Below are 15,564 nucleotides of genomic sequence, written 5' to 3'. Positions count from 1 at the left end.
GGGATAGTTCACCCAAAAATGAAAATTTTATGTTTATCTGCTTACCCCCAGGGCAGGGGTAGGCAAGTTCGGTCCTAGAGAGCCGCAGAGTCCTCAGTCCTGCAGAGTTCAGCTCCAACCCTGAAAAAAAAACTCACCTGCCTATAGCCTTAGTAATCCTGAAGACACTGATTAGCTTGTTCAGGTGTGTTTGATTAGGGTTGGAGCTGAACTCTGCAGGACTAAGGACTCTGCGGCTCTCTAGGACCGAACTTGCCTACCCCTGCCCTGGGGGTAAGCAGATAAACATCAAATTTTCATTTTTGGGTGAACTACCCCTTTAAGTTGTTTGAGTGAATAGACTATCACTTAACAAGCCTGACTCATTGTAGGTCTTTCTTGACAGGTTTATATATTATAACACTAAACATTCATTTCTCTATGGATAACAAGAATGGGATTTCATCTTCCTGAACTCTGCTGTTGTGCTCTACTATTACACAAACAATCATTACCGAGGGCGTGGCTGCAGCTTCTGCAGGGCTCCATTAAGTTAACAGCAATTGGCTGCTCAGCCCTGGGCGGGGTTGGAGGGGGCGGAGTTGGAGGTGGGTTTTGACTCTTCCAGCCATTACACTTACAAGCTCCTTCAGCCTGTATGAGAATGAAAAAGATCAGCCACAAAATAAGACAGTAAAATGACTACTTTAGGAATATGTTCATACACTAAATGTAAAGTACTGCACAGAAACCAATAGACTCTTGTATACATTATTTATTACCATTTTATTCATAAATCAAAAATTTAATTAAGTCCATAGAAAATTCCTTAGCCTTGCTTAATTTATGCTGATGGACTCTATGAAGGGCCAAAATTACTCAAACTTACTAGAAAAATAAATCATTAAATAAATGTTGAAACATGTCTAAACACACTCAAGTTTGAAAGTGATGCCCACTATTGCTGAGTGTAACTCTAAAATCGAAAATTAAGAGACACAACCTTCTTGCTGAAATAAAAAACAAATTGAAATAGAATGAAAATAAATCAAGTCAAAACTAAAGCTATAATGAAATACAATGTACTTTTTGGTTCTTTAATAAATAACTTTATGTTTTTTATGTTTCATTAATTCAATTAAAGGGGTCATATGAGGTTGCTAAAAAAAACATTATTTTGTGTATTTGGTGTAATGAAATGTGTTTATGCGGTTTAAGGTTCAAAAAACACATTATTTTCCACATACTGTACATTATTGTTTCTCCTCTATGCCCTACACTGCTCAAAACTCGCGTTTTAATCGTCAGTGGCAAATTCTTTAAATATAAAAAACGTACTTACAGTCTTTGAGTCTGAACAGCCGGCATTGTAGTCTACTCTACTAGGATCAGTAAACAGTCCTCCATAAAATGCGCTGGACACATCGGAATATTTGGGTTGAAGTGTTCTGGAACAGTGTTGTAAATACAACTTAACCACTGATTTCTAGTCGTGTCCTCTTTTGGAAGGCCAAACAAAGCAGTTTCGCTTTCACAACGAAACACAGCGTCTCACACGGCGGGCTAGATTGAGCAGCGGCCGGCGGCCTAGAGTGAGCGGAGGCCGGCAGGCTTGAGAACGGCGCGGCGGGCGGGCTTGCGGCAACCACATGTGGCGACCCCGGGCTGGACTCCGCTTTGTCCACGGTGAAAGCCGATCCGGCAATCCACAGTGTGAAGTTGATGTATTTCCTCAGCGACCAGCACGGATCAGCTCCAGGCATGACGAAGCAGATATCGTCCTCTTTTGGAAGGCCAAACAAAGTAGTTTCGCTTTCACAATGAAACACACAGCGCCTTCACGAAATGGGGGCGGCGGCAACAACAATACTACAGCGAGAATGCAGAATCGGCGTTATGCAAATCTTCCCACATCGTGACGTAGACATGTGGGAGCGTGTTAGAACCAGCTGTTTTAGGTAGGCGTGGTTGACTCTTAACTTTTATAAAGAATATCTCTTTGGATTTGAGAATTTAGTCTTTGCAAGTTTACAGATCTTCTTTATGCACCAAGAGCTTGTAACACTCCAAAGAATTGAAATCGCATCATATGACCCCTTTAAGTATTTACCGATTTATTTAAATATTTAAACATTTGAGGGCCTCCAATCAATGTTCAGATCTCAATGTTGATCTGTCAACAACGAGCAGACAACGCCCCCCAGCAACAGACTCCGCCCCCGGCAACAAACTACGCCCCTTTAGCAGCTGTCATCCTGTCAAAACAAAGACTCTCTCCTCTTGAGCAATCAACTTCAGATTGTGTCTCCCGTTCCGGCAGAACTCTCGCACCAAAGCACCATGAAACTTCTGTCTGACTTGGCAAAATACAATTTAAAAATCTGCATTCATTGCTAAAAGAAAAAATAAATTAACAACCCGCCAAGAGCACCCAATGTTCACGTCATCTTGCCCACTATGGGCAAACACAGCGGTATTATCTCTGCAGATCACGGAAATGGCGAGTTCATTAATATATTTTTGTTGTGCATTAATTTATGTGGCTAAAGCACGAAAAAAAACACATTCGCAGTTTAGAATAATGACAGACAAAGCCATGTCTTTTTGTGCTGTGCTTGCAAATTCAAGAGTGGGTAAAGTAAGGTAACAGCTAGTTTCAGCTATCAGCTAACAAATAAAAGCGAGTCTTTCCTTTGCACTGTAGACGTAAACAATGTTTTCACATCTCTATTGTACCTTGCACGAGGAATATACACCGAGTTTCTCCAGTTTCTTCGGACGCGGGGAGGAGCGGAGCTGCGCCTTCTTGACGGCGATACGTGCAGAACCGACAGCAGCGCCCGAACACTCGGTTCCACCGACCCCTGGCGCAGCCGCAGCCGAGCCCGCTGCACCCACCGCCGGGGAGCCCTGAGGAATCCCCGCGCTCTCCGACATCGAGCCTACTTCCGCGCTCCGACTCGAATCCTCGAAGTCCGCCCGCTGTATTCGCTCTCTCTACCCCTCAACAGCGGGATCAGACATGGCGTTCATCCCTGCTTTTTTATTTGACATTGTAAATCCGCCTGGTCTCCGCTAGGGGAGGCACAAATGAATAGCCCGATATGATTCGGAGAAGGATACAAATATGTCGTTTCTAAACGAACCTTTCAAGGTCAAATACATTAAAAGCATTACACATGGTTTGTAGAGACATTATTGCTTCGAAAATAACTTGCTCGAATCTTACTTTTTACAACAGTCCTGCTAAAAAGTGGTCTACCATCCTGAACAAGCTGGTTTAACTGGTCTGGAAGCTGGCCTCCCAATCTGACCTGCTAAAAAAGTCCAGGCCATCTTAGGCTGGTTTAAGGTATTTTTATCAGCAGTGATCTGAATGTGAAGCCACTTGCACGAATAACATGCTTTTGATACAATCAGGGCCTAGTCCTAATGTCACCTCTTTAGTAAACATACTGTACACCTGCAGACCCCTCCAAAAGTTACATGAAAAGGGTTTAACTTCAGGTTAAACAGCAGTTGCACGCTTAGGGGCTTAAATAAAACTAAAACTATTAAAGCCTGAAAATAAAATATAAAAATCTGATGAAAAATATAATTTTTGCCTGTGCAACTAACTGAAATGTTTAAATAAAAACCAATTAAAACTAAAATAAAAATGAACACTATGTATAAATATAAAAACTAATAAAATGGCAAAAACACATAAATTACTAAAACTATATATAGTTTATAAATAACACAAAAACAATGGGATTTAAATATGTTAAAACACAGGTAATCATAAAACAGACAGGTATGACTATAAGAAAATAGGAAAACACTTTGTAAAATGAAGCTTATCTGCAATCAGTCATAGAATAAAATCAGCAATCAGTCCTTTATGAGCAAACAAATAAGGTGTTGTGACTCAAGGTACAATTTACTTATTATGGGTCATTATCACAAACAAATGCTAATACACAAGAATCCGTACTGTGATGGGAATTCCACTCAGTGATAAGACTAGAAGTTAATTTGGCCCTCTGAACACACAATATTATCAATACCGTTTATAAGAAATTTATTTGATACATTAACAGTAATATTTAGGTAACTGCATTTTTAGTCTCAAAGGGGGGACACTTAAAAAAAAAAAAAAAAAGACAGAAATTGAATGTAGCAGCAAATTTATGTGGTACCAGTATCCTGAAAGGTAGAAGATCGAGAGAATGTTAAAAGTGTATGGGTTGTCCAATACTGGGACGAAAAGCAGAGGAAGAACTATCATAATCTGTTGATGTGGACACTGTTTAGTGACAAAAACATTTGTGAAGGTTTTTGCTTTCCCATGAAAATTACAAAACAGACCTCTAAAGAAAAACTTTTTTGTTGTTGTTGTTGTTAATAACACTACATACATTTTTATAAGACCACCATTGATTATAATTTAACCATTTGTGAAAAAGAAACATAACTCCAACCCCCTATCAAAGCAATTCTTGGTTACTGTACAATTGTTTTTTTTTAATGATTATACTAACTCCCTATCAAGCATTAGTCCTGCAACAGTAAATGGAAAAGACGAATACATTGCAACACCCTATTTACAGTAAATTATTTATATATATTTATATCACTCCGGCTGTACTTGCAAGAGATAATATCAAGACCAAAAATTAGTGCAAGGCATTGAGTAAGAAACACCTGGGTGAGTTAGAACCAGAAGAATGCGAGCGTGACTGGTGCATGTTTGTGAAAGGGAAGTTACTTATCTTATGTAGACGTTTTTTTAGCTTACGCCTTTTATGCTGAATGAAAGTGCAGCCACATATTCACTCAGTTATAGGACGGTGCCAATAAAGCTGACAAAAAAAGTGAAGGCTTGCTAACTGGTGAGAGAATAACAAGGAGGCGGGATCTTGGCTGTGTGTGTGTGGTTAAGAAGGAGGTGGGCTTTTTGTTGGCGGCACAGCCTCGGAAAGTGGGCAGTCTGCCACTGAACAGAGCCGCTGGGACATCCAGAATCAGAGCGAGGGAGAAAGAGCAGGAAAACGAAACGGGGTGGAGCAAAGGGGCCGGGGGTAACTTGTCACATCCTCTCTCACCATGTGTGCCATTTGATAAGGTTAAAACTTTGATTTACCATTTTCAGGCTTTGTAGTGATACATGCATCCATTATTCTGAAAAGTACATTTCTATAAAACTAAATCATAAAAAAATATGAAAAACAGATTTGAGAAAAAGAGGCGACTGTAGAGTTCTGAATTATGACAGGGCAGGTGAAACTTTGCAGAGGCCCCACCCCTTTCGTCCAGGTCAGGCAAATGGCATTCAGAGAATTTTTTTTTTTATGGATATCTGTGACGGCATATATTACAGTTTGGAGACAAGGCATGACCTTAAGCATGAATACAGTAAGAGGCCTGGGTCTTTACAGAAAAACAACAAAACAAAAACACAGCAGCTACATGGTCGGGGCAGAGCTTTTGTTACAGCGTAAGAGAGTTGTGGAAAATGGGGAAAGCGGAGGCATTTCATTAGTTAGTCAAAAACCAAGTTGGAGGGCGGGACCTTGCGTTAGTTGTTGCGGTAACAGAGTTTGGTGAGGGGGGATTTGTTTTGCGTTAGTTGCTGCAGCAGGGGGCCTTAGTGGGTTGGGCTGTCTCTGTGAGGTCCACGCCCCTACTCCGCCCACTGTTGGCTCCGGCGGCTTGGGGCTCATTCTTAGGCAACCTTTTCGCTGAAGAGACACAAAACAAGAAATGAACACTTTAACACTTCTTAATGTTTTTGAAAGTTGCTTCTTATGCTCATAAAGACTGACTTTATTGATAAAAAAAACACAGTCAAAACTCTTTTCTATTTTAATATATTTTAAAATGAAATTTATTCCTGTGATGGCAAATCTGAATTTTCAGCAGACATTACACTAAACGTCGGTGTCACGTGATCCTTCAGAAATTATTTTAATGTGCTGATTCAAGAAACATTTCTCATTATTATCAATGTTGCAAACAGTTGTGCTGCTTAATATTTTTTGGAAACCGTGAAACATTTTTTTCAGGATTCTCTGATTAATAGAAAGCTGAAAAGAACTGTATTTATTTTAAATTAAATCCTTTAAAAAAAATTTTTATTTTTTTTTTTTTTGTTACTTTCACTTTTGATCTAATTTAATGAATTTTTTCTAAATACATTAGAAATCAAGTATTATTAGATAAGAATGCGATAATAATTAATAATACACCTCAGCACCAAAGCATCACAAAGAATACTATGTTGCATTTCCAAGATCTTATAAATACTTTAAATCATCACTGTTGTGGTAAAACCTTACCAATGGCCATGAAGATCTCATTGACATTCATGGAAGTCTTTGCTGACGTCTCCATGAACAACAAACTGTTGTCGTCTGCATAAGACTGAGCATCCTGTAGAAACAAACCAGCTCAGGTGAGGGAGACAGCGATGGTCATTTATAAAAACTCTCTTTGGTCTTGTTGTGAAGTCATGTATACCTGGAAGGTCACAGCTCTCTTGATGGCAAGGTCAGCCTTGTTCCCAGACAGTGCGATGACAATATTTGGACTGGCCTGCCTCTGAAGCTCCTTAACCCAGTTCTTTGCTCTTGCAAACGACTCCTTCAAGGTGAAGAAAGCGAAAGGCACAATAACAGAAGCAGAACAGAGAAATGTGACAGTAAGTTAGTCACAGTATAAAACATTCATGAAGAGCTTTAAAAACAAAACTGCTCACCTCATTGGTGATGTCATAAACTACAATGGCAGCCTGGGCACCTCTATAGTACATGGGGGCCAAACTGTGGTAGCGCTCCTGTCCGGCTGTGTCCCAAATCTCAAACTTTACCGTTGTGTCATCCAAGCACACCGTCTGTGTAAGGAAGGCCGCTGAAAGCAAAAGAGAAAAGCCGTTGAGAACATGTGCAAACAGGTACACATAAATTTAAATACAAAAATCCCCTACCTCCTATTGTGCTTTCCTGAAACTCATGAAACTGCCCTTTGACGAAGCGCAGTACGAGGCTGGACTTTCCCACAGCCGACTCTCCTAGCAAGACCAGTTTAAACTGGCAGATCTTATTGCCCGCGTTGGACCCGTTGGGGCGTGTTGCTCCTCCCCTATTGGCCATGACAGTCGTCAATCACCCCGTCTCCTTTAAGCGGTCACACACACACACTGAGAGCTGTCCCAGTACTGGCTGCAGAGGACAACATGTAACCAAAAAAAGAGATGTAAAAACAATGTATCACGGTTTCCACAAAATATTAAGCAGCACAACTGCTTTCAACATTAACAATAAGAAGAAATGCGACATATTAACATATTAAAATACTTTCTGAAAGATCATGTGACACTGAAAACTGGAGTAATGACGAGTGACAAAAATTCAGCATTACAATAACAGGAATGAATTACATCTTAAAATATATTCAAATAAGTGATATAATATACTCAATAGTTTTCCATTTACTAGCCGCTGTCACTGTAGCCAAGATGAGCGATTTCCCGTACGAGAGCTCTGAATAGAGAAAAAAAAGCGAAGACAGAAAAGATCTTTGTCTATAGTCAACATGAAAGTGCTCTTTTTCATTTCTCTTTTTACAGACTGTAATCATGCATCAAAAACACGGAAAACAATTGTTTTATTGCACATAATTTAACATTGCTGAAAATCCTTGCAGAAATAAATGTCTGTAGCCATGGTAACCCGTTCTAGCACAGAATGTCCTGAGTAAGCAGTCAAAACAAGCAAGCTCATTTAGCCCAATGCAACAATTCAACAGCTGGGGAAACATGTCACTTCCCAATTAAGTACCTCAGCCTTCGGAATGACTACACATACCTGAGATACAATACCAGAGATGCAGCCATCAACACAAAGGACGGTAATAAAACTGTCTGACATTTACTGTGGCAGTGACCTCAAGGCTTAAAACAGCAGGAAAACACGTTCCCTGTCAAATTTGCACAGTTACTGCTGTTGTGAAGTAGGAGAACATAAAAGCAGACCCCTGATGCTCGTGTGGCTGCTGTGGCGGTGCATCATCATAAGCTGATCATTCTATAAGAGAAACCAAGACCTGCATTGACACTTGCATCAAATCAACAACAAGATCTCTATCTACATAACAGGACATAAACCAACTCCTTAAGAAGCAAGCCTGGTGTGTCTGGTTTAAGATGCAAACCATGCCAAATCTGCTGCATTCATCCATTTGGTATGTATAGCAGCTGATATAACAACCACATTTGTCTATTCACACTCTCTGTGGCTTACATACAAAACTCCAAAGTGAAACAAAAAAACACAGCTTATGAAACAAGTCATGACATTGCAAAAGTCTCATCACCTGTAAGAGGTTTTAATCAACTGCTGCTGATCAGATTGTGGTCTCATTTTAATGACAGGCCTAACAAAAACAAACCTGTGATTTCTGTTGAAAGTTGACACACAGTCATCCTGTCCATGAATCATATACCCAAAATAAACATGTATTATCAACATCACAGCACTTCATAACTCTAAAGAAGAGCAAGTCGACATTGGTTAGACTTAAGCTCACCCAACTTAAACAATTCCTCTATTTTTCAACACACCCCTGAGCCTCAAGCCAAGGAACAAGCTGTCTTGTTCCTCGCAAAGACAGCCCACATCAGGTCAGATGCCAAGTCTGTTAAACCACAGCGATCGGCCATATAGCTCTGAGAATCAGATAATAAGGACAATATAATAAGCTGATAAGATGCAGACAAACAACTTCACTTTAACTCCAGCATTCCCACCCTGTTTGCACCCAAACTGCATTCCGACATAAGCCTCAGCTAAGCATACCACTTATAAACACATAAGTTATTCACGCTTCTAATGAACAAGAGCATGGATAATGTATATATTAGGTTGAAGAGATCATGTTTGATGACTTATGTAGGTTGGATAAGGACAAGGGGCCTGTAACATTTTTGACGAAATTTAGCAAGCTAAAGTGGCTAACTAGCTTGAGGGATACGCCAAACCAGAAAACGGCACATTCAACTTAGGTATTCGGTGTCTTTTTACCTGAATGTCAGCCGACAGGTTGCGTGAACTGATTTCCGACGACGGGGTGCTCAAATTTTTGAGAGGTTTTCCTTATTATTGGGGTCAGTTAGTGTGAATTTTACCAACCCCGATCAAGTCTCCTCCTTTCTTTTCTCTCTCGCAACTTCCCCTTTAGAACCAAAACACAAACAAGCGTTTCCGCCCCTCATGCCACGTCAGATACACTTCCGCCCTGCAATGACGTGCTTCCTCCGTGTAAAACATCTTCGGTGGATATTTGAGTCTGGTTTCTCATACACCTAGCTATCAGCTTGTTTTACGCTATTTGCTATTATAGAGCTATGATATTTATAGTAACTTCCCTGTATCTATCAGTCTGTCTTGTACTATTTAATTTATATATATATATTAAGGCAAATCTAACTTTACATTATCTATCTATCTATCTATCTATCAGACAAAAGCATACATTCTCACATGCAGTTGCAATGTCTTTCAACAGAGGGCGCAAGGATACTGTTTTAGACAAAGATTCTGCTTTAAAAATGTCTGGAGAATGTTACATTATACCTGTCATTCATTTCAGATGCTATGGCCAAAAACATTGTTCATCGTCTTGATAAACCACTATTCCTTTAATTTTAAAGTACCTCTAAAAGGCCTATCCTAGAACTCGAAAACATCTTATTTTTACACAAATAACAAACCAATCTAGCCATTCTGTAGGCTATATCATGCAAACTTTCTAAAAGTGATATAAAAATCTGTCTAATTCAAGCTAAATTTGTGCAGTTTTGAGCAGAGGCATAACCTAAATAAAATATCAGCTGGGTCGAAACATCGCTGATATTTTGCTCTAATTGCTGGAATGAATGTTTTGGTGGAGATGACAATTAGTGTTCATTAAACAGTCAGGAAATGGCTTGCAGAGTAAACTTTAATTGCCCTTTAAAATGAGATGGTACACACACACGACCCCCTGACATAGTACTGTATGTACCATAAATAATAGCCTGGAATGCTTTGGGACAAAAATGAAGATGAATCAGACTACAATGAAATTGGTTCCATGTGTCAAACAGGGGACAGTTGCCAATGGATCATGGGCAGAACAAGTGTCATATAAAGTAGGTGCTGAATGATCTAAGCGGGTTCCCTCACCGTAATGGAGGCAATTCATCAGATAATTCATCAATGAGCACTAAAAATGCTGAATTTGCTGTTATCAATTCATCAATTCATGCAATTTCATGCAACCACTAAAAATGATTTAGACTTTGCTTTTTGTAGATTCCATAGAAATACTTGTTTCTCTGTCAATCCTGTCATCTTATACTAACTTTAAATGTATTTTTATTGTAGCATTTGCAACGTTCTATTATGGCTTTATATGCTAAGTTTGTTTTTTTAAGCCATTTAAAACAAATGTGTGCATGATGACGACTGCATGTCCAGCTGCTCTACACAATATACAGATCAAACAGCACAAAAATGGTTATGCTGATTTTGCAGTAGTTTGTCAAACACTAGCAAATCTATTTCTTTTCTGTTACATTTCCTTTCCTGGAAGAAAAAGGTCAATGTTCAGATCTCACCAGTTGCCTTTGTGACCCACTGTGTAACAATTACAAGAGTCTGCTCTTGTAATTGCGGCCCCTGTGGGGCCTGGAGTAAGCTGCAATAATTGGTCTCAAAAGAATATAGACCTCCTTTGAATATAATGCAATGCAATATCAAATATGAGCTTATAGCAATGTCTGGAGGTATTCCATCAACGAGGCCGAAAAAATCTTTTCGTATTTTGCTCGAGGGCACAGATAATTCAGATAAAACTACATATGTATCAGACAATCCAGTTATATTAAAAATACACTATATATCCAAGCCTTCAACAATAAACAATAAATCAATAATAAATGAAAAATAAATAAAGCAAAATTGTTTGTGATTCTTTGAGGCGTATGAAATAATTTAATAGGTAAATAAAATAATAAAGTTATTTTACATTTAATAAATATAAAAGTTACTGAACAGGGTTTTTGCTCATCAGAATTTAAGCAATTCTTTATCATATTGAATATTCATGTGTACACAATAAGGATAATTCAGATACAACACAGCTGCTTCCGTATCTCAGAAAAATGATTTTAATAACCTTTCGCTTTTAGAACAAGTATGTGTTGTACTGTACTAGCCAATTCCATTTGAGTATAAAAATAGGTGTGAAAATAGGAGTTCATCCTTGAGGATTTGTGCAGATGATGTTTTTCATCATGCTTCATGGTGTTATATATTCATGTATTCCTCTGACAGGTAAGACCTGTAAGCGTGGCACTGTGTGAGACATGAAGTACATTATCCTATTAAAATTCAGCATGAAGGAATTACATGCCCGAGACCACCGAACAAATGAGACACATGGTCATGCAGGTCATTTCATTCTCTCTCTTCCTCTTTTTTTGCTTTCATTCACACACAAAGCACTTCAGACTTTCAAGAGTATTTTCTCTGATGTTCTTCTGTGGCAGATACAGAAAATAAAGGTTCTTTATTGGCATCTACGGTTAAGAGATGATTAAAAAAACAAAAAAACTATTAGCTTGTTTCTTCATTGGAACAGTTTTGGAGAAATGTATTGCATTACATCACTTGCTCACCAGTGTATCCTCTGCAGTGAACGTGTGCCGTCAGTAAAACAGCTGATAAAAACATCACAATAATCCACACAACTCCAGTCCATCAATTATTATATTGTGAAGTAAAAAGCTGCATGTTTGTAATAAACCATCCACCATTAAGCTGTTTTAACTTCAAACCTTTCCTTCCATGGACAGAGTCCTTCATCCATAATATTGCATACGTTGTTTCATCTGAATTGAGAAATATGCACAAATCAAACAATGTTTACAAGCAAAAATAGTGCAAAACGTATATGTTTGTGGGTTTTGATGTGACAGGACAACAGGGGATGGACTTTCCAGAGATAGTGTTATTATGGATTTTCTGGTATTTTGGCCAATTACGAATTAATGATGGATTTGTCTTTCTCAAACACATAGCTTTCACGTCACAAGATGTTATTTGATGGGCTGGAGATATATGGATAACTTGTGTACTATTGTGATGCTTTTATCAGCTGTTTGGACTCTTATTTTACAGCCCATTCACTGAAAGGTTTTTTGAGGAACCCAAAATGGTTCTTATGGCATCACTGAAAAAAAACCCTTTTGGCACATTTATTTTTAGGAGTGCACAGTATGACAAAAAGCTGCACAAACAAAAATGCTTAGCCAGCTTTAAATCACATTACAAATGAGCCACATGACAATTTTGAAAGTGACTTGTGTTTTGCGAATAAATCAAATCGAAGCCACTATAACAGTGTTTTCAGCTTGCCCAGAACAATGGTCAGGAGACCAGAGCCAGGTTTCTTTTCATAGCCTCTCTCTCCCTCATCACATCATTGTACTGCTCTCTAAACAGCTCTGACGGCTGCACCAGAAGGCTCTTGTTGATTCCTTACTGCTGGGTTTTCTATTTTGTGTACACTACAGACACCAAACAAAACATCTCCAAATAAATTCCAATAATGTGAAACCCCAAATGTAATAATATCTGAATGATAAAGGAAAATTACAGGTTTCAGAAAAAGCCCATTCACACGAAAACTATAAAGATATAAAGATAACTATTTAATGATATAACTCACACAAACACATGATAACATTTATTATTTATTAATATTTATGATCATAATGCTGATCACCACAGAACATTTTTTGACTCATCCCTTGAGGTATTTACAATGGACGTGAAAAGAGAATTTCTGAAACATTAATTCTTTTATTTCTTTTGTATTTAAATAATCATTCAAGGTTCACATTTTGTCAGAAAAACTGACTTTTTTAATGTCACTATATGAACTGCATTGGCAAGCTTCAAATAGACCTTTTGACCTTGAATTGGTTTGATGGTTTAACCTTGAGGATATAAAAAATGAAAAGCGGTCCACAAGTAGCTCTCCCTGAGGTCCCTTAAGCTATTTGAGACCAACTACACTAGTCACAAATCATTTTTCATACATCCAGAAGTGAGTTCATGCTGAACTACATCTTCAGGCCTCAGCAACTCAAGAGCAGGTTTATACAAGTGTTTTGTTGATGTGCTTGTTATGCAACACTTCTGTCTACTGACACAGGCCATTTTCTGTCTGTCCCTCCTCCGTTTAACCTTTCTGTACACCTCCCAGAGACGTTTGTGATTCCCGATATCTCCACCAACCAGGAGAGAACGGGTCTTTGTACACAACTTCCCATTTTAATGTGCTTTTAAAAGGCTTTTCATATCATTCACACAGCCAGTGGCTCCCTTCTGCCCCCAGAAACTTGAAAAGGAAAAGGATGACAGAAGACAGCCTCGCTTTCTGCACCACGAGCAAAAAAAATAACCCATCTCACCCCAAAAAAACTCTTCAGCGAAGACGGCGACAGCAGCGGTGATGATGTTAGAACCAATTTAGCTCTCCCGCTGAAGCCCTTGAGCCCAAAGGAGGGGTGCTGAGGTGATTGACGAGCAAAGCACAGAACGCGCGCCGTTTTAGCAATCGCACGAGACGCTCACGAAGCAATTTCTGCACTGCCAGAGTCCATACGAGCTGAGTTTATCAAAACGTCTCGTTGTGTTGTAGAAGGTCTGCCTAGAGATGGAGTAGCTTACAACGTTTGAGCATCACAACATATGTCGGCCATTGTCAAAGGAAACAAGTTGCTACATGAGAGATTACATCACAAATGCCTTCATAATGAAACTTTTTATGCTCTTTTATATAATTTCAAGAGTGATATCATTGTTTAAATGGTTTTATTTATTACATTTAAAATGTATGTTATGTAGGCCCTATGTTACATTATGTGTGTATGTGTTTACAACTATCTATCTGTCTATCTGTCTGTCTGTCTGTCTACCTATCTATCTATCTGTCTGACTTATCTATCAACTTTTATATACACATTGTTTATTATATATTGTGTGACAGATGTTATGGGATTTCAAATCACGACTTTTTGTTACGTCTTCTGTAGAGAACACCAGGACAAATGGCATGTTAATCAGGCATTTTGGGTAGACACAACAGGTCAATAGGGAAAGAAATGATTATATTCTTATGAAAAAGTTGCCAAGCTACTACTTACATTATAACACTTCTTTTTTCATTATGATTTGCCCCAAGAACACATTAATATGCAAATTAGATGCAATGTATAGATACATTGTATAGAATGAGACTACCAATTTATGGACCTTTTATGCACATATTGCATAAAGTAAAATAGTACATCAAATAATTCTGTTATATCTTTCAGTTGAGAATCATCTTTGTACAAAATTTGGTTAAAAATAGCCTGAAACCTAAAAACTGATTGGTGAGTGAAAAAAAATAAAACATTGGTTTTGCCTATACATGCCTTTTCAAGTCTATTTATTTATTTATTTTGAATAACTTAGTCCTGGCATCCTCTACAAAGGACATAGAATAAAATATTTTGAATATCTTTTTTTCTTTATCGTTTTTTTCTCCATTTGTTTCTTATGCTCCAACCAATGAAATTACACACAAAAAACCTCACACAATTCACAAAACTTATTTTTATGGTTCTCAGGACATACATTGTGTGTGTGTGCATGTAGTGTATATAAAAGAACATGGTCAAAAGATTTATATTTATAGGTATTTTATGCTTATATTTATGTAAATATATGAATATATAAATGTGCACTTGACTCTGTTTTCTACATGAACCATTGCAATTCATCTCTCCATATTGGATCAGATCGACCATCGATGGTTTCACTCGGTGTCATCTCTGAACAATGAGACCTCTCGCTCCATCTGACAGCTCTGTGGAAACACGGGCGGTTTAAGCAGCCGGTGAGCCACGGGAGAATCACTTCAACTGCTGAAGGCCATTGATCTTCTCCAGCTCCACTCCCTCCTGATGAGGAGAGAGGAGCTCTCCAGAGAAACACATTTTCACAGTCATTCATCACCACCTGCAACGTTAATGTGTTACACGTGAACACGCACAAGCCAACGTTTGAACATTTGCATGCACATAAATGCAGTCATTCTAAAAAATAAATATAGGACAGCACATATTTAAAAGCTGCAGTAAGCATTTTAGAAACACCATGCATAAAATTGCTCTTCAACCTGACAGATGTCATTTAAATAGGTGTCCTGAAAAAAAATGAAAAATTGGTTCTGTGACAGCCTTAGGTTCCATAACAAGAAAAAAAAGAACATGAATTTCGCATACTTCTGCATTATTTTATGTGTAGTGTTCAGACTGAAAAATGCAGGCGTAGTGCACTACAAGTACCCAAATGGATACTTTAAAGGGGTCATATGATGCTATTTAAATTTTTCCTTTCTCTTTGGAGAGTTACAAGCTCTTGGTGCATAAAGAAGATCTGTAAAGTTGCAAAGACTAAAGTCTCAAATCCAAAGAGATATTCTTTATAAAAGTTAAGAGTCAACCGC

The 15,564-nt window shown here is 38.3% G+C and overlaps 2 protein-coding genes across 2 annotated transcripts in view; both read right to left on the bottom strand.

Moving 5' to 3' along the window:
* LOC107748684 (histone acetyltransferase KAT2B-like) overlaps positions 1-3,163 on the bottom strand; it is a 14,515-nt gene extending 11,352 nt beyond the window's left edge. The window contains exons 1-2 of the mRNA XM_016563612.1: positions 2,716-3,163; positions 495-633 (exon numbers count right to left, since the gene is read on the bottom strand). Of these exons, the coding sequence (XP_016419098.1) occupies positions 495-633; positions 2,716-2,916 (340 nt within the window). The 5' untranslated portion in view covers positions 2,917-3,163. The remainder of the gene's footprint in view (positions 1-494; positions 634-2,715) is intronic.
* A 1,196-nt stretch (positions 3,164-4,359) lies between these two features.
* rab5aa (RAB5A, member RAS oncogene family, a) lies at positions 4,360-9,205 on the bottom strand. The gene is made up of 6 exons (XM_016563611.1): positions 9,042-9,205; positions 6,947-7,181; positions 6,719-6,870; positions 6,481-6,603; positions 6,300-6,393; positions 4,360-5,702 (listed from the first exon to the last, which is right to left on the bottom strand). The coding sequence occupies exons 2-6, from the start codon at positions 7,110-7,112 to the stop codon at positions 5,587-5,589; spliced, it is 651 nt and encodes a 216-aa protein (XP_016419097.1). The 5' UTR covers positions 7,113-7,181; positions 9,042-9,205; the 3' UTR covers positions 4,360-5,586.
* Positions 9,206-15,564: the final 6,359 nt, after the last annotated feature.

Source organism: Sinocyclocheilus rhinocerous, unplaced genomic scaffold (genome assembly GCF_001515625.1).
Source record: "Sinocyclocheilus rhinocerous isolate Xijiao unplaced genomic scaffold, SAMN03320098_v1.1 scaffold499, whole genome shotgun sequence".
Taxonomy (NCBI): domain Eukaryota; kingdom Metazoa; phylum Chordata; class Actinopteri; order Cypriniformes; family Cyprinidae; genus Sinocyclocheilus; species Sinocyclocheilus rhinocerous.
The sequence above is the reverse complement of the archived record's forward strand: the minus strand, read 5'-3'. Positions and strand labels throughout refer to the sequence as shown.

Excerpts from the sequence above, each read along its gene's own strand:
- rab5aa (XM_016563611.1), bottom strand. The coding sequence starts at position 7,112 with ATGGCCAATAGGGGAGGAGCAACACGCCCCAACGGGTCCAACGCGGGC. Across the intron at positions 6,871-6,946 it reads TCAGGAAAGCACAATAGGAG|CGGCCTTCCTTACACAGACG; the intron begins GTAGGGGATTTT and ends TTTTGCTTTCAG. Across the intron at positions 6,604-6,718 it reads TTTATGACATCACCAATGAG|GAGTCGTTTGCAAGAGCAAA; the intron begins GTGAGCAGTTTT and ends TTCACCTTGAAG.